Consider the following 20,230-nt stretch of genomic DNA (forward strand, 5'->3'; position numbering starts at 1 on the left):
AAGTTGAGGCATTATTTATCATCCTACACAACATAACTTATCTCGAGAATGGATCTATTAAAGTACATATTCCAAAAGGCCATGCCTACGGAGAAGCTAGCCAAGTGGAAAATGTAGCTGAGTGAGTTTGACATTGTGTATGTAACTCAAAAAGTAATCAAGGGGCAAGCCTTAGCAGATCATTTGGCAGAGAATTCAGTCGATGAAGAATATGAGCCACTTCGAACATACTTTCCAGATGAGGAAGTCTTATTCATAGGAGAAGACATTAGAGAGATTTACCCCGGATGGATTCTATTTTTTTATGGGGTAGTTAACTTTAAAGGTTCAGGAATCAGGGCAGTTTTGGTGTCAGAAACGGGCCAGCATTATCTGGTAACTGCTAAGTTACGTTTCCCATGCACCAATAACACGGTTGAATATGAGGATTGCATTCTGGGTCTCATATTGGCACTTGATATGAGTGTTCGTCAATTGTTAGTCATCGGAGATTCTGATTTGCTGATTCACCAAGTACGAGGGCAATGGGCAGTAAAAAATCCCAAGATTACTCCTTATGTAGAGCTGGTGCAAGAATTATGCCAAAGATTCAAGGATGTTGATTTTAGACATATCCCACGGATACAAAATGAGTTTGCTGATGCTTTGGCCATAATATCTTCCATGATTCAACACCCGGATCAGAGTTACATTGATCCTTTGGAAATAAGCTTGAAAGAGAAACCCGCACATTGTATACACATTGAAGAGGAGCCTAATGGAAAGCCTTGGTACTATGACATTAAGAGGTACTTGGAATCTGGAATATATCCTGAAGAGGCTAGTAACAACGAAAAAAAGACAATCCGATGTTTGGGAAAGAATTATTTTCCGAGTAGGGAAATTCTTTTTAGGAAGACTCCTGATTTGGGATTCCTAAGATGCATCGATGCTGCAGAAGCCAATAAATTGATAAAAGACGTACACGCTGGATTTTGTGGGCCCCATATGAATGGGTTTGTCCTTGCCAGAAAGATCTTGAGAGCCAGTTACTTTTGGATTACTATGGAAAATGATTGTGGAAAGTATGTGCAAAAATGTCTAAAATGTCAGATACACGGAGATTTGATTCGAATGCCTCCATATGAGCTTCATACAATGAGTTCACCTTGGCCCTTCGTAGCTTAGGGCATGGATGTTATCGAACCAATAGAGCCATCGGCATCGAATGGACATAGATTTATTTTAGTCGCCATCAATTATTTTACTAAGTGGGTTGAAGCTGCTTCATACAGAGCCGTCACTAAGAAAGCGGTTGTAGATTTCATCAGGAATAACTTGATTTGTCGATTTGGAGTATTGGAATCAATCATTACGAATAATGGGGAAAACTTAAACAATCACTTAATGAGTGAAATTTGTGATCATTTTAAAATCGTGCATCACAATTCGACTGCATACCATCCCCAAATGAATGGAGCTGTAGAAGCGGCCAACAAGAATATTAAGAAGATCTTGAGAAAGATGGTCGAAAATGATAGATCATGGGATAAGATGTTACCTTACGCTTTGCTAGGGTATCGTACAATAGTTCGAACTTCCACCGGGGTGACCCCTTATTTACTTATCTATGGGAATGAAGCTGCGATACCTGCTGAAGTTGAAATACCTTCTCTATGGATTATTCAAGAAGCTGGGCTGAGAAACGAAGATTGGGTCTGCGCTCGCCATGAGCAACTCATATTGATTGATAAGAAGAGAATGGTGGTTGTATGCCATGGTCAGCTGTATCAACACAGGATGGTTCGTGCTTTTAACAATAAGGTGAGAGCTCAAACATTTGAAGTGGGGCAACTGGTTCTCAAGCAAATATTCCCTCACCAAAAGGAGTACAAGGTAAAATTCGCTCCAAACTGGCAAGGTCCATACATAGTTCGCAAGGTACTATCTGGAGGAGCTCTGATTTTGTCTGAGATGGACGGCACAGAATGGACCAAACCAATCAATTCTGATGCAGTAAAGAGATATAATGTTTGAACGATGTTCTAGTTTTTGTGTTTTCTTAGTTTACTTGTAATCACCTTTGTAGTAATATTGTTTTCTAGTGTGTAAGTACCTAGAATCCCTTTCTTTTTATGTATGAACTACATCATGACCTGAATTCCTGAGAAAGGGATACGTAGGCGGCCTATGTCGGCTTCGTTTAACCCATTAATTTCTTTTGTATATCCCTAGCGTAGGCCTAAACTACGTTTGACCTGATTCCTGCTTCAATGGGATACGTAGGCACCCCAACGGATCGGTCATATTACCCCAAGAAAGGAAAATTAGGGCAGAATTTTCGAGAAGGAATCTCAAAAATTCACAAGAGAAGATCAACATCCAACAAAAAGAATGAAGATCAGCAAAGACTTCAGATCCACTCGGATTGGTATCATCTCAAACAACTTTAAACTGGGGTAAAAATTTTGAGGAAGACCTCAAAATTTCCAACAAATGCCGGAACATATTCCAAATTCCCAGCACCAGAGGTTAAAGCATTGGAAGCCACCAACTGTAACAAAGTCTGGGTAGACTCAATTTTTGGCTATGATAGAAATACTTGAAGAAACCCTCTAACAATGATCATGAGTTTTGGAAACCATCCATCGAATATAGTCAAAACCACGAGGAAGACATTCGTTGAGCTAGTACATGACATAACTGGCATATATTTTCTAAAGTTTTACAAAAGTTTTTAAAATTATTTTTAACAATTTAAGACTATTTTCCAAAAATCTTATGACTCACTTATTTAGTATTTGCCTAGACATCATTTGGGATGGAGTGTCAGGGTGGATGTCCCGATATGGTGGAATGCCCAAGAGATGGAAAGGAGCAAATCAAGGATCGAAGGAGGTCAACACAGAGTAATTTCATTCAAACTAATCATTTTTCTATGGATGTAGTGTTCAATATACAAAATGAGGGTCTCTTTCAAAAATCCCCGAGCAAAATGGGAGCCACAACAGAACATTAATACCCAAGAACAGTATTTTAAGGGAGCCCTAAAAATAGGTTTAACGCCTATTTATTGAGGACATTTTGATTTGTCCATCTCATTTCTCGAGATCGTAGGGGACAAACAAAAGGTCTTTGTCTTCTTTACACATATCGTATTCAGAAGTTTTCTAAAAATAGTCTCTAGTAAAAGACACTTTGTGTCTTCTAATCGTCTACCTTGAGTACAGGTACAGAAGAAAGTAGGACGCTGACAAATAAAATCAAGTAAAATTACACATCATAGCCGCAAGGCATTGCCACAAGGGCTATTACATATCATCGCCATAATGGCTATTGCATATTATTGCCACAATGGCTATTGTATATCATCTCCACATGGGCTATTGCATATCATCGCCACAATGGCTAATGCATATCATCGCCACAATGGCTATTGCATATTATCTACATAATGGCTATTGCATATCATAGCCACAAGGGCTATTGCATATCATCGCCACAATGGCTATTGCATATCATCGCCACAATGGGTATTGCATACCATCGCCACAATGGATATTGCATATCATTGCCACAATGGCTACTGCATATGATCGCCATAATGGCTATTGCACCACAATGGCTATTGTATATCATCGCCACAAGGGCTATTGCATATCATCACCACAATGGCTATTGCATATCATTGCTACAATGGTTATTACATATCATCGCCACAATGGCTATTAGATATCATCGCCATAATGGCTATTGCATATCATCACCATAATGGCTATTACACATCTTCGCCACAAGGGCTATTGCACATCATCGCTACAATGGCTATTGCATATCATCGCCATAAGAGCTATTACATATCATAACCACAAGGGCTATTACATATCATATCCACAAGGGCTATTGCATATCATCGCCCAAGGGCTATTGTATATCATCACCCCAAGGTCCATTACATATCATTTCCGCAAATACCATCTTATACCATCGCCCTAGAAGGAATTCAATATCTGTTGACAAGCTAGACAGAAATGCTGGCATCGAGGATATCTCATCATTTCATGAATCAGCATATGAATGCATCGAGAGTACACGTTTTGAAGGGATGCCGTTAAGTCGCTATCTAAGGATGAATGATATATAAGGTTTCCTAGCAAATGACAATTTGAGGGTCATCTATAAGTCATATTATTTGAAATAAAATAGTGTGTAATATCACCTTTGAGTTGATAGTCTGTAGGTCATCCGTAAGCCACACCAACATCCTAACCGGATAGTCTACAAGATCGCCCAAAAGTTAATAGTTTAAAGGTTATTCGTAAGTCGCAACTAAATCCTTAACAGAGAATATACAATATTTCCAAATTGATAATTCCAAGGGTTCTTTATAAGTCGTGTCATATCCAAGATCGATTATGTGCAAGATTACCCAAAGACTATCAATTTGAGAGATCAGCTATAAGTAATATTGTATCCAAGGTCGGATGGTGTGTAGGAACACCTGAAGGCTAGATATTGGAGGGATATCTATAAGCCATCTCTTATCTAAAGTCGTATAATGTGTAGGATTACCTAAAAGCTAGCAATTCAAAAGATAGTTGTGAGTCGCGTCATATCTAACGATCAAATAATACGCAGGATTATGTAAAGATTTATAATTTATGGAAAACTTATAAATCGATCATCGTCTATAACCGGAGAGGTTATCGTTCCACATATAACAAGTGATACAAGTAAACAAAAGGATTTCCACACCAGCATAAGATTACACGATTGTAGGGACCGGTCTGTAAAAAGTATCATCGGTGTCCAAAAGGGCCACCCCATTCTGAAGGCATATTCAACCGACAAATATCATAATTATACAACAATCAAGAGGTTTATTGTATTTGTTGTTGCCATTTATTTCATTGCAAAACAGGTACATGGAAAGATGACTTCGTTTCTTAGACAACAACTCACGTAGAGATATGGTCAAAAACTATATGCCTCTTTTATGCATTATGCTTAGCCCTAATAATTTTGTTTGAGATATTATCGAGAGCATCCGAAAGGATGAAAATCTCAAATCAAACCCACAGGTGCGGACGACTCCAGAATGGATGCAGCACAATGTGGAACTTTTTCTTAGCAGCAAAATGGGACATAGTCTAAAGGGGGATGTCAAACTCTTTGGATGCAAGCTAAAGAATGATCACCACCACCATCCAACCACGCCTATATTAGAAGGTATGTGGGTATTTTTGGATATTATGGTCTCAACTTTACCTCTGGGATATTTGTTAACTCATACTGAGGGGAACTTTCTTTTTCTTTCAAATTCGGGTGGCAATGCACTTAGAGTTTTGGAAATTATGTCCGGGTAAGTTCTTACCTATGGATGTGAAGAGCTCCACGTTCATGGTTAATAGGTTACAAGCCTATTTTACGCAACTCGATTAACTTGTCACTCATCCCGAGTTAAAGATCATCTGAAATAAAAGACTATCTTTTCTACCGATTGAGTTAAACTACAAGCGATCTAATTCCCTAAGTCTCAGGGATATGTAGGCTGGTCTCTGTGTAGAAAACTCGACCACATTCCAACCTCCCCCAAATCCCTTTATTCCCCAGCTTCTCCGTTTAACCAAAATTCTTAAATTATGATAGTTGGTGAATTATTTTCTAATATCGTGCTTTCAATCAAGCTTTATGAACTACAAGTGGCCTAAATTCTCATATAACCTGGGATATGTAGGAAACCTGATACCGAGGTTCGGCCATAACTCCTCAAAACTCATGTGGAAAATCGACCTCTCTTAGATACGAATTTGTGGTCGGACAAAAATTAAGAACGTCAACCTCCCTTTGCCCAGATTACTTGCATCCATCCTACCCAAAGGGAGGGGGCAGTTGTTGACACCTAATTTTTGCCCCCCACAACTACGTTTAATTTTGAGTTTCTTCGATTTTCAAATAAAATCACAACAATTATTTTTTCCAGATAAATGCATTTTAAAATATGAATTTGGGCTAAATTTATCATTTAAGTGATAATTATATATATTCGTATTTACATATACAGGATTGTATAAACGATGTCATTTAAATGAATATTTTTATCAAAATTGGACTTTAAATTAAGGATTATTTGGAAAATGAATTTAATAATTAAAGTCTTGATTCAAATATATTTGTCTTAAAAAATAATTTATCTGAATAAATATTTATTCAATTTTATGAAATCAAGAAAACTCGGGATTAGACAAAGTATCAATTCATATCTAATCTAAAATTTTAATTTGGCCAATCTATTCGATTTGGTCACGATTGAAATCATTTGGCCAAAATTGCAATGTAATTGATCAATTGATATTCAATTTGGCCAAAAATTTAAAGGGATGGCCAAGTTCCCAATTCCAAACCCTAGACCAACCAAACCATTTAATCTATAACAACCCATGTCAAATAACAGTGGCCCAAAAATATTGACCAGTCCCAATCTCCTTTTATTTATTCCCTTGAACCATTTAACAATATCCCTAACATTCCATCCAAACACCATCCCTGACCCAGCCCACCACCAATAAATTTCCCTTTCTCCTTTAATCAACAAAGAATGGGTCTCCAATGCTATGAAGCAGCCAAAAATGGCGTACATCACTAAAAAATGTCAACTTATTCTAGACCTAATTTTAAACCCTAAATTGATTTCAAATGACTTGCTTTTTCATCTCTCATGCATTCTATGCTGATGTGTATGAAAGGACACCAAGAAACCTTCTAGAACAAGCTAGGTGTTATCCCCCCCAACGATCCAATCCCGAAAATTTTGGGATAACCCATACGAATTCATACATATTTGGGAAATTTTCATTGGTTCTTGGGTACATTTTGTCCTCCTGCATTCGATTGGTCCATGGGGTTTCAAATTTATGGAAAAATCCAAATCAGGGCTAATTCAGGGGATCCCATGGGTTTTGAATTTCAAATTCCTTTTTAAAACTCCCTAAGATAACCTTGAGTTTCCATCTTCTATATAAGAAGAGATCAGGTCACAGTTTTAGAGAGGGGGTTCTGATTTTTCTCTTCTTTGAAGGGTTTGAAAGTTTGGCTAAAATTCTAGGGGTTCGATTCTTTGGCAGTCTACAAAAGATGGAGATTTAGGGGGTTGTTTTTCTCTTTCTTTTGGAGATTCGAGGGTTGAATCTCTAAGGTAAAAGGTTAGAGGCGAGGGTGCGAAAGAAATCAAAGGAGAAAATTCAGGCTAGTTCAAAATTTGGGGTTGGGAACTCCGAAAGTGAAGAGTTTGTTTTGAAAACAATTTTGTCGTCCATTTTTTTTCCTCCTAGGAAGTTATTCGATTGATTGAGAGTTTCCAAGTCGTCAAAATAAGATCCTACTATCGACGAGTAATCTGCTTGTCTGAACTATTTTGCTTTCTTCTCCCTATTTTCCCCTTCTTAAATAAAGAGAAGTTACATTTGGTTGAATCATAGTTGCAAGCTAATAATTTTTATAAGGTGAAATTTTCCTAATATAGTTCGATCATTTTGGTACATCTTTGTTATTAGAATCTTGTTTTCACTTATAGTTTTCTTCTCTAGTGATATTTCTCTTATTTGTTGCCTGATTTATTTATCTTGTCCATCTTTGTTGTGTCACTTCATTGCTATAATTGGAATGTTTGTATTACCGATAATGTTGGTTTAGTTGGAACTTGGTGATTCCCTCTATTAGAGTTAAATTTAACCTGCTTCCTTGTCACGTGAGTTAATGTTTATATTATGTTAAAAGATGTGTTTTGATTTTGCATCATTTTTTTTACTCTTTAAAACTTGGGCCATTTGTTCCCGCATTATGTCACATGGCATTTTGGATAGATATTAATTTTTTTCTTTTCTTTTTTTTTGAATGAACTTACTCGGGAGTCCAATTAGACTCCTTTTCCTTCCATTATGCAATGGGCCATTGAGGCCCACTTTTTAGAAGAGTTTGAAAGCTGATCACATAGCATATGGACACAAGGAGTTGAGAGAAGGAAAATGGGTTAAAGTCTCATTCTTGAAGTGATGATGAGACCCGAGTCCCATTTCTATTTATTCATTTGTCGTCGTTATTTATTTATGGTTGTCGTATTTATTTATGTTTTTCTTTAATTACTTATTTTGGCCTCAAAGCCAAAGTTGTACTTAATGCAGGTGGAGCAAGACTCGAGACAAAGGCTCAAAAACTAGATTAGGACAGGTGAAACAGGTCAAAGGCCCAATTAGATTAGGACAGGTTTTGTTGGTTTGAGCCCAATGGCCTAAATCATTTAGTTTCTCCTCCCTTTCCCCATTTATGTGTTTTCTTGTTTATTTCATTTGTGTAGACTTAGTTAAAATCCCTATTAAGTCACCTAAAATTGTTTTACACAAATCCTTTCTAAAAACCAATCACTTTTCAACAAATTAATCTTTTAGAAGTTAATCAAAGACAATTTTCAAACAGTCTGGATAACCACAAGTTAGCGGACGTTTTAGGTGCCTAACACCTTTCTAAAATGTTAATAAGAACCGATTACTCAGACTCTCTTAACTTAAATGATTTTGCTATTTTGGATCATTTTAAGTAACTCTCTAAAAGTTTCTTAATTCCTTTTCAAAATTAAGTGGTGACTCCCTTTCAAAATTCAAATTTTCTCCGCAAAATAGTAGAGGCTTCACAAATGTCTGTTAGAGTCAATTATATAATTTCAGTCCTTCTTTTCAGACTTTATCAAAATGAGAAATTGTATTAGTATTGTATTTTCACTTATTCTATCATTTTTATGCTTTTGCATAGTAAATTCAGTCATTTTATACATATTTAATCAGTTGCTTAATAGTATGCCAGTTCATGGGTTAGCTTAGGATCACTTGCGGTCCTAGTACTGTGTGACATTTCGCGATAGATTTTTGGAGCGTTACACATATTTTCTATAATATCATGCTAGGAATATATTGATAGTTTGCTCTAGCTCTTCCTATACTTCAATCTTCCACCAAGACAAAATAAGCTCCCTGAGACTACTGTCAATCCTTGTAATACCTACACAAGAGGGAAAATAGGATCATGTCCTATTAGCAGTGTCTGATCTAAGAAACACATGAGAGAATGTTTCTTGATCAAGCCTAGTGCAACACCAGTATCTAGTAGGACCCTCAATATCCTATCTCCTCAAATTGTCTTCCACTGGAACCTTTACTTTCCACATTCTCCACATTAGAAAATCCATTTTAAAAGGAAATCCTTTAATCCAAATATTCTTATATATCCTATTCTCTTCTCCTCTCTATCTAATATAGTTCCAGGCTGGCTTAATAGTGTTGATTCAAGCTTCATTACTGACTGTCTTTCTCCTTACTTTTATTTGGAATTTTGATTATCTGAATTATATGATCTGCCATGTCCTTTGAAAATAGTTGATTGATCAATTGTACATTCCAAGATCCATCATGAATTAAATCCTTCACCTATTGGTAATTAGTATCCCATTCTCTTGGATTCTACACCAAATTGTATAAATCTCTTTCCTTGATCCAATTATCAAACTAGAGACTTTTATTTCCCTTTCGGATTCTCTACAAAATTTGATGCTCTACTAAGTCCCTTGCCGGAGATATCTTCTTCCAAACCTATGATCCTGCTCCAGATTTTCAAACTATTTTACTTGGATGATTCTTCTTACAATACTTATTGTGCATATATCTACTCCAAATTGAATCCTTTGTTCTTAAATTCCACCAAAGCTTGCAAATAAAGCCATTGATACATCTTGAATCTTTTTGAATCCTAAACCTCCTTCCTCTTTTGGGACACAAAGGTTATTCCATTTAACCCATTGACTATTCTTTCCTCCTATGTGACTACTCTAAAAAAATTGAGCAAATATTTTTTGTATTCTAGTCATAATATTTAAAGGAGCTTTCATCACTAACAAACAATAAATTGGTATACTATGCAATACATGTTTTACTAGGACAACCTTTTCCCTAAAAGACAATAACTTCCCTTTCCATTCTTGCAATTTCCCAATGATTTTGCTCATTATGGATTGATAGTAATCCTTTCTTTTCCTCACATGAAATATAGTGCATCCCAGATATGTAAAAGGAAAATCTTTTCTCAAAATCCCAGTAGCCACTTCTGCCATTACAACAAAACCTTGAGAAACTCCTTTGAGTAAATAAAGAAAACTTTCTCCTTATTCACTTTTTGACCTGATATTCTTTCATATTTCTCTAAAGTGCTTGTCACTTTTGCATTGTATGAAGTTCTGCTTTACATAAGATTATCATGTCATCTGCAAATGCAATGTGATTCACCTTTAAACTTCCTCTTGGCATTCCAAACATCTTAAAGTCCTTGGACTGAACCAATGACTTTAATGCTCTAGATATCACTTCTGTTTCTATAATAAAAAGAGTAGGTGATAGTAGGTCTCCTTCTTTAAGCCCTCTATAAAACTTGAAGAATTCTTTTGGTTGTCCATTTAGCATAATGGAATACCAATTATTTCCCAAAAGTCTATATACCATATCAATCAATAATTCACTAAACCCGACTTTCCTCAATACTTTAGTGAGAAAGAGTCAATCAACTCTATCATATGTTTTCATTATGTCTAGTTTGATTACTAGATTAGGAATCTTACTTATCTTTCTTATATCAACAACTATTTCTTGAACCATTAGTATATTCTCTATCATACTTCTTCCCTGCACAAATCCATCCAATTCATCTGAAATGATATCAGGTAACACTGATTTAATCCTCTGAAGAATAATTTTGGAAAAGATTTTTTTCACAAAATTACTCAGTGGGATGGGTCTCATATCAGAAAATGTGTTAACTGCTAACTTTTTGGGTAGAGCTACAAAATTTTTATGAGTTATAAATTTAGATAATTCCAATCCATAAAAGAGAGCTATAACCATATTATGAACATCTTCCCCAATGATCTCCTAAGCATCCTGAAAAAAACTCCAGTCATACCATGTAGGCCTCTTGCACTAGTCCTGCTTAGCCCCATTACTGCTTGTTTGACTTCTTAACTATCCAGAATCCTATAAAATTTTTCATTCTAGTTTTTTAATACTAAAGTTGGTAATTCATTCAGCATTTCAAAATCATAATTCTCTTCTCCCTTAGAGAAATGCTTTTAAAGAAAATTCACTGCCTCTTTTGCAATGTCTTTTTGATCTCCTAACCATTCCCCCTCTTTATTTTATATTTTTTCTATTTTTAGCCAGCCTCTTCTTCCCTTTACTATTGTATGGAAGAACTTTGTGTTCTTGTCCCTATCTTTAAACCACTTAAAACCCGTCTTCTGCCTCTAAAAATATTTTTCTCTTCTCAATTGGATATTCAATTCTGCTTGTGATTTGAAAAGAGCTTTTCTATTGCTCCTATTTGGGATCTCCTCAAACTACTTATCCCTTACTCTGATAACCTCTTCCACTGTAGCAATTTCCTAGAAAATGCTACCTAAAGTAGTCTTTACTCCACTTAGACAAAGATATTTTAACCTTCTTCATTTTATGATGAAAAGTTATGAATTGATTCCCTACTACATCGGTGTTCCAATTATCTTTATTACTTCAAAATAAGCTTTCTCCCTCAATCATATATTAAGAAATCTAAAAGGTTTATGAATATAAGCATTGGTTATGCTAAAATAAATTTTAAAAGGATTATGATCTGACCCACTTCTTAAACTGGAAAGCGGTCATGTAACTTGTCATTACATAGAACCCTATCCAATCTTTTAAAAATGCATTCCTCATCTGTTCTACTATTCCACCAAGTGCATTTACTCCCCTTGAAACCTGGATCCTTCAAACCACAAAGATTAATACAATGCTTAAAGTCTTCTATCTCTGCTACAGTAACTAGAAGACCTCCTAATTTTTCTTCTTCACTTAGAATCATATTAAAGTCTCTTCCTACCAGCCATAGTTCATGAATTGATTGAGCCATGTCCTCTAATGAGTAACAATAACCTCTCCAGTTGAGTACATTTAGCATACCTTAATATAACTACAATTATAATATTGGGATCATGATAGACTAATTTAATAGTCAGTTGTTATTCCTCATCCTTTATTATAGTACAATCTACCACATCATAAAAAAAGCCCAGATCTTTCCTTAATTATTTGTTGCTTCTTGTTTTATTCCTAATTTCCTCTTGTACTCATCAATATTACGATTATCTTGGAATGGTTCCATTAAACCAATGAATAAAAAGTGATGTATTTTCTGTAGTTTGATCAGCCTCGTGAATGTTGTCTAAGTATTTACTAATCTAATATTCCAGATTAGTGCATTCATTTAGGCTTATTCTTCGATGAACTCCTTATCTGTATTGATAAAGATTTAGCTTTTTTTTCTTTCTTCCTTTGTATACCTTGTGATGATTTTAATTGCTCAATTTGTTAGGGAGATAAATTTTCTTCAATTCCAACTTTGTTACTATTTTTTCTCAAATTTCCTCATTACAGTATTCAATTTGATTTTCCACTTGAATTGACAAAGGTAAGACATTTTCCACCACCTTTTTGTTGCTACCTCTTTATTGAACTTCACTATTTCTAAATTATGTATTTGATCCTCATTATGTGTTGTATTCTGTTCTCTCATGTCCTTGTTATCTTCTGTATTAATTGTACTACTGAACATCTACTGAGTCTTTTCTTCTTGATTTTCATCATTCTTCTACTTTTTATCTTCTCTTTAGTGATTGAATCCCCTACTTTAATAAGAGACTCTTTATTGAAACTATTCATTACCCACTTTTTTGTGCTTTTCTTACTTTGTTATTCTTCTTTTTCTTTACCATTGCCTTTGATTTTTCTTCATTATTCTCCTGTATAAGTACACCAAAAGTATTTGCAACTGGGATATCTATTTGATTAGCTTTTTCTGCCTCCCCTACAATGTGGCCATACTTGTCTCTTTTATACTTTTTTCTCCTGGTTAGCCATTATTGCTTCAAATCTTTCCACTTTTGTAACTTTTTGACCTCAATGCTGCTTCATTCTCTTTTTCTTCCTCTGCATCCACTTTTTCTTCATCAATTTTGTCTTCTTTTTGCTTGTCTAATAATTTTGGATAAATATTCCAATATGAATTTTCATCATGACCCTACAAACAACATTCCTTGCAGTATTTGGGTTTATAATCATATTGACTATTAATCCATTTAGACTTAATCTGCCCTATCACATAATCTTCTTTATTTATCTTCACTCTTTGAGATAATGCAGCAATAAGGTCTACTTCACCTTCACGCTTGCACAACTAGGTCTGGTTTGATTCTTGGTTTCCATGTCTACCGTTAATGGCTTCCCCACTGCAAAAGTAATTGAAAAATTTTCTTTCTTTGTAAAAAAATTAGGAGGTAGGTCCAACATTGATATGCATGCTATACCCACAGTAGTTTCGACATCCAGCTCAAACAATGTATCCCATTTATGCATACTCATCTGCCAGTACATCTCCTTGGCTTTTATATAATAAGCAGTTATTGAGATTATATTCACATAATCTTCTAATATGCTCAATCGAATGAGGATATACCTTGAATCTAACAATCCAGTGTTACATTCTCCTTTATTATTGCATTGAATGTGTATAATCTTTCTCAGCTCCATAATATCAGGTTTCCCATATGAAAATTTACCAATTACATCAAAATTGTAAATTTTCTTGTATAATCAAGCTTTTAACTTCAGACGACATCCACATTATACTAGGTCCCCCTTCAATCATTACTACCAATTTAGGAAGGATTCTTTCCCTACTACGTTCACTACATCTTGGTTTTAGCAGATTTATATAAGTCATCTTCTTATTAGAATCTCCTATTTTATCCGTAATACTTTTGACTTCTTTTTTATTTGGATTGTTCATCGATGAGTCAGCCCCACCGAAGGTGGTGTCCATGACAATCGAGATCTTATGGAAGGTTTTTGAATAGGGTTTAGCTAGAGAGTAGATCTCAAATCTAATATCTATTTCAGATTGTTGAATCTTTATGAAATCAAAGTTTTGTTCTAATCTGTCTAAAAGTTTCTTTTGTTTAATTTTTGGTCTTCAAGGATTTTTACAATTTTAATATTCTCGTATAATCTTTCTCAATGATTTCTCCCATGTTTATTATAAGATATGTAATAGTGTTTAGCTGTTGATCATCTTCATGTAACACACATTCTTTGTTATTAAAATTACACCTAATAACCGAATTATCCTTCAGTCGTCTATATTTTCTTTCTGTTTGTATTTTTAATTCTAAATAATCTAGTTTCTTTAGGATATCTATTGTAATTAACTTTATCCTAATGGAATAGACATCTTACACTATTTCCTTTGAAATCTTATTCGTTAAGTGAGTATTCTATATCACTTTTGATTCCTTGTAACTCCCACCATAGTGCACTTATATGATCTGTATTAATAAATTTTCTTAATGCGAAGTTCTTTAGTCTTTCTGATAGCTTTGGTGTTTCCAATACTTCTAAATAATTACTTCAAGCCTTTTCTATTTTTCAAAATTCTTTTCTTTTTTTTTTCTCTATATAAGTACCAATAATTTACCTGTATTCTTCTAGCAAAGCTATGTCTTTTCATTAATATCTTTTTATATTGTTTTTGGATTTAACATGTCCTACCAATTTATATTCTAGTCTAGATATTATGGTGATTAGATAATCTAGTCATTTTTTTTAGAAACAAGAACAAACTGAGAAAATAAGAATAGACTCTACACTTAGTAGATTCAGGATGTACAAAATATATACTAAAAAAGAGTTTTACCACAAAATCTGATAAAAGAACTACCAAATTGTCTATTTTTCTATGGAATATTTGGATGCACAAAATGTATACTAAATAAGAACACGTATGCTCACACTATATGCTTACACTCTAACTTCTTTTTGCTCAGTCTTGCTCTGCCTAATGGCATGGGTATTTATAAGCATTCAGTGGACTTCAAAATTGGATTTCAAATTACTTGAAGAATTTTTTAACCTGTAGGGTACACTTGTGGCCCCCATCGTCACATGACTTTGTTAAATTTTCTTTGTTATCCATCATCCACTTGTTGTCCACTTTATACCAATCATGTATTTTATTGCATCACCGCTTGCGTCATTTTTCATGTCTTCTTTTGTCATTGCTTACGTAAAATCATCTCAAGTGTCTAAATTATGTAATGACACTGAATCAAAACTCATTCCTAAGTCATCATCTTTGTTGAGGTCTTGGGATAATTGATCCATTGCAGGATCATATTCCTCATTTGTTTAATCCATCATCCAGGGTCTTGGCTATGGCTTTGGATTTTCTAAGATTACTTCTTTTGTTTTTTCATTCACAAGTCTTCTAATCATCTCTACTATCATCTATTGCATTCTTTTATCATTTTTCTTTTTTCTTAGGTAAAAACCTTTTATTTTTTCTGGATTAGATGTATTTTATTCCTTTGTTTGAGAAGTAGCTGGAAGAATTCGTACACTTTGTGGCAAATTATCAGCCATTACTGTATTTGATGCGTCTTTACCAGTTACCATTTGAACTAGACTAGATGTATCTCTATTTGATACGGTAGATCTTTCTGCATTCATCGAGGAATGCACACCCTTCTTATCCATTTTTAATGATCTGGAGAACTCTTTGAAACAATCTGGTGGGTTTTATGGATCTGTTGATATAATTCAAAATGAAGAATTTTTTCTTGTAGGATTCTTATATGTTCTAGCATTTTTTTTCTTATATGAGACTCTTTTTTTCTTTGCTAATGTTTTCAGTTGCTTGGTTTAGTCTCTTGAAAGCCTTTGTCATAGTTGTATAATGGTCGCAGAAAATTATCTTGTCTGTATCTTTATGTATATTATACTGGGATTTTTTTAGTATTTGGTCTAAGAGCTGAGGTAATATAATAGTTCGTTCCTAGATTCCCTCTAGCGTAATCTAATGCTTTCCATTAAAGCATTTAAAAAGATGTTGTATGGCCTTTATTACGTTTGCTACTTCTATCCATGTCTGAAATACTCTATACACTTGTTTCTGTATAACAACATAAAATTTAAATCTCTTGTCTTGATTTTTGCCTAGAAAATAATAGCTTAATGCATTTAACACTGAAATGAAATAACTATTATCTCGAGGCAGTTTTTATAAGATATCCATAAGTTGTTTATCAAGCATGTCTGTTGCTTATCTATTCTTGCATCAGCTTTTAGTTTGAAAGTCATATTGGATGGTGGATAACATATTAAACTTTGTGTCCAAACCATATCCTTTCTAGTCATTGGTGTTCGAGCATTGTTTGCAGTTTAAAATGTGGATTACTCAATAAGGTTTGCAGATACTTGTCTTTGGTATAATTGTCTTGAGAAGGCGAAGCCTCAGCCTTACCTTTTACCTTCCTTGCATTCATGTTGAAATAAGAAATGTTTGTTTTTCTGTATAATTAGTATACTAAGCTGATCTGTCATGTTATTATATTTTCCTTTTATATGTTCGAATACAATGTTATAAATTGAACTGGCGTCTAGAAAATTTAGCCATCTTCTTTTACTACTATTCTTTTCATTTATTTTTTGATAAAATTTTACTTTAACTTCACAATATGTTCTTACTAATATTTTTGATTTATTTAATATATAGAGTCTAAAGCTATTTACCCCATAATTACCACTAATATTTCTATGTCTATACTACTCATATTTCATTTCTCTTTACATTTACCACTTTGATAAGCACAAATTCATTCGTATTCTTATCACTATATTTGTTAGTTTTCGCCTTTAACACGACTCTCCACCCCTCAAGGCCTCCATCTGTCTTTAATATTAAGTAATTTGTTTCTAGTGGCACAGCCAAGTCTGGGGTTTCTTGTACCTTACTTTTTAGTTTTTGAGTTAATTTTATGCCTTCTGGATTAAACAATTTCTGTCCTGTGGATCCTGTTTTTAAATATAACGGACCGACTACCTTTCCTAGATCTTTAATGAAGTTTCTTACATAATTTAGTATCCCCAAAAATCTTTGTAAATCTTTTATTTTATCTAAATTATCTGACATTTCTAAAGCCTTTTTTGTTATATGAGGTTGTAGTTTTATTCTTCCATACCCAATGACTACTCCTAGGAAGTTAATACTATTTTTAAATAATTCTATTTTCCTTTTACTAAGGAGCTAATCCATACAATTTTACAAATAAAGTACATAGTTAATAACAGGAGAAGACCCAAATAGTGGACTAGTAACCCTACAGAAGAATTCACTAATAAAAATAGAACAATTAAGTATAAGTAGTTGCTATATGACCCTTATGATTATGGGGTTAATAGTAATAGGTCTAAAAGGACTAGCTAGAAAAACTCTATCAAGAAAAATGGTGTGAGCAGTGACATAATAAATTGAATGATTACTATAAAGTGGATGACAAGTGGATGATGGATAAAAAAAGAAACTCCTCGTCCTGCTATTATTTCTTTTTGGAAATGTGTTCTCTATATGGTCTATGCTTCCATATGTAAAATATTAAATTCTATTTTAATAATTCCTATTATTATTATTTTATTTTCTTACATATCTCTGCATGTTTAAATATCGTTTTCTTGCTAATGACTTTCTTAAGTAATATTTCTTCCTAGGATGATAATCCCGTTTAGATTTCTTATAGCTTTTGTTTTGGTAATCTTGATCATAATTTTGTGTTGTATATATACTTTTATAGAAATTTATCTCATTTTATTTTAACTGTTTTTGTATTTGTATGTTTATACCTTTTTCTTGTAATGCTTCCATTACATGTTGTATTTTTTGTCCTATCGATCATTTTGCATCTAGATTTTGTATCACTCCTTCTCTTTTGTACCATTGTTCTTCTATTTCTCTACATAAGGCTCCTGGTGGTTTATTAAAATGTTTCTTTCCTAAATTATGATCAAAAGCATTTCCACTAATAGTACAATTGTAGAAATAATCATTTAGAAATTCTTTGATTTTAAACCAACTACTTATACCTAAATTGAATTATCCTTTAATCATCTATATTTTCTTTCTGTTTGTATTTTTAAGTCTAAATAATCTAGTTTCTTTAGGGTATGTATTGTAATTAATTAATCTTCTTTTATCTTTGTCATTGCTTACGTAAAATCATCTCAAGTGTCTAACTTGTTCGTCATTGCTTACGTAAATTTGTCTTAAGTGTCTAAATTATGTAATGATATAAAGAGAGAGAGAGGGATGGTGAGGGAGAGCACTCTCGCTCCTCTTATACGACCTTCATATTTGTATAGACTAACACGTTGTTTGGATGGTGGTTTTTCATGGTTTCATAATGTATCGTGATGTATGTTTGGTATTGTACTATACAGTATAGTACCATACAATATTTGGATGGACTATATCGTTCACTATTATTTAATAACTATTTTATTATTTTGTTTGACGGTGTGGTATTGCATCGTAACTGTTAAGTTTACGAAAATGCCCTAAATTATAATAAATGTTAAATTTATCAATAATTATAAATAAAATAATTTTCATTCCTGCTAATCTATCACAAATTATGTCATGTAAATATATTAAGTTGTTAAATTCATGTAAATTTTAAGAAAATCAATACAAGAGTAATCAAAATAAATGTAATCAGATTCATTTTTATAGTAACAAATTTCGTTCCCTTTGGTGTTTTGAAACGTGACCACCAACGACAAGTACAAAGTTTGAACGCATCTTTTGTGTACGCTATGGGTGTATTCGGTATGGAATATAAAAAAATCTTGGAAATAAATTGTTTCTTACTTATTTTTTTGTGTTCGTTACATAAATAGAAAAATATTTTTTAAAAATATTTATATATATTTAACACAAAACAATAAGAATGAATAGGATAAGGGAGGTGGGATAAGAAAAAAATTATGAACTTTTTGTTAAAAGAATATTTAAGGGTGGGGTAGTAGAGTAGGGGATCAAGGGTAGGGGTACGGGTGGGGTAAGAATTGATTTTAAAAAAAAAAAATTAAAAAATATTTATTTTCATAGATGGGTGTATGGGGGTGGGGGGCTGATAGGAGGTGCTGGTGGGGTAAGAAGTTTTTTAAAACTTTTTAAAAATAAAAAAATTAGATCGGGAGAGGGACTGGTAAGTGGTGGGGGAGGGGGAGCGGTGGGTGAGGTGGGGTAAGAAAAAATTTAGAATTTTTTTTTTAAAACACAAGTTTTAAAAAAAAATTGGGGTGAGGGTTTGGTAAGGGGTAGGGTCGGGGTAGGGGCTGGGATAAGAAAAATGTTTAAAAATAAATTTCTTTTTAGGCACCGAGAGGAGAGGGAGCAGGAGATGTAGTTAAATAATATAGGTAAAGGTTAAAATATGATTATATAATATTAAATAAAGGCATAGCTGGAGAAAAAAAAATACACAAACCATAGGATACGACCAAATAGGTGGTTACATAAAGTGAGGGTTTTCATGATTATCAAACCAAGAAATTAAATCATACCGTACCACACATTTTCAAAAAAAAATCAAAACATACATTGTTCTTTTAGTAACCATACCATATCATACCATGGAAAACCAACATCCAAAAAGTATGTAAATAGGTGGATTTCTTAGGGTCATATAAATGGAAATAAAATGTTATTATTGTGTTATCGCTCTATAGTGACATGCATTTATACCCAAATATCTAATTTAATTTTCATAAGTATTAATTAAATTAAAAATATATATTTACTTGACTATAGCTATGTGATAATATACAAAAAAAAAAATATATCGTGTGCATTATTATTATGACTTCCTTTGAAGCTCAATCTATTGAGAGAGATTAGTAGAATTTAGCCAACAAGAAGATGTGAAGGTTCGACTGATCTAGTCTTATCCTTGAAGAAGCTAATACTTTCAGAGGTCATGATTTGAAATAGATGCCTGCATGTAGTCGAAGAAGTCTTCATCTAAATCCACTACACAGTGTCAGTGAGATTTATTGACGTTTGAAGTGAAGTCGCTCCAACTCTAGCATTTGAAACCCCATAAATTGCAACTCCAGGGTTGAGGCTTCTTTTTTCTTCAGCTCACTCAGCTGGACGGCATCTTCTTCGCTGTTTTGGTTATTCATCAGTGTATTAGAGAAGATTCTAGAGGGACAATTGAGTTTCTTTAAGCTGATATATTAAGCTGTTTTATTTTATTTTATTTTATTTTAGTTAGGATCTTGTATTTTTT

At 33.6% G+C, this 20,230-nt stretch overlaps 1 protein-coding gene across 1 annotated transcript in view; it reads left to right on the plus strand.

Annotated features, from left to right (window-relative positions):
- Positions 1-1,170: 1,170 nt before the first annotated feature.
- Positions 1,171-20,230, plus strand: part of LOC107857395 (uncharacterized protein K02A2.6-like) — a 29,329-nt gene continuing 10,269 nt past the window's right edge. The window contains exon 1 of the mRNA XM_047405911.1: positions 1,171-1,875. Coding sequence (XP_047261867.1) covers positions 1,171-1,875 — 705 coding nt within the window. The remainder of the gene's footprint in view (positions 1,876-20,230) is intronic.

Source organism: Capsicum annuum, unplaced genomic scaffold (genome assembly GCF_002878395.1).
Source record: "Capsicum annuum cultivar UCD-10X-F1 unplaced genomic scaffold, UCD10Xv1.1 ctg82411, whole genome shotgun sequence".
Classification (NCBI taxonomy): Eukaryota; Viridiplantae; Streptophyta; class Magnoliopsida; order Solanales; family Solanaceae; genus Capsicum; species Capsicum annuum.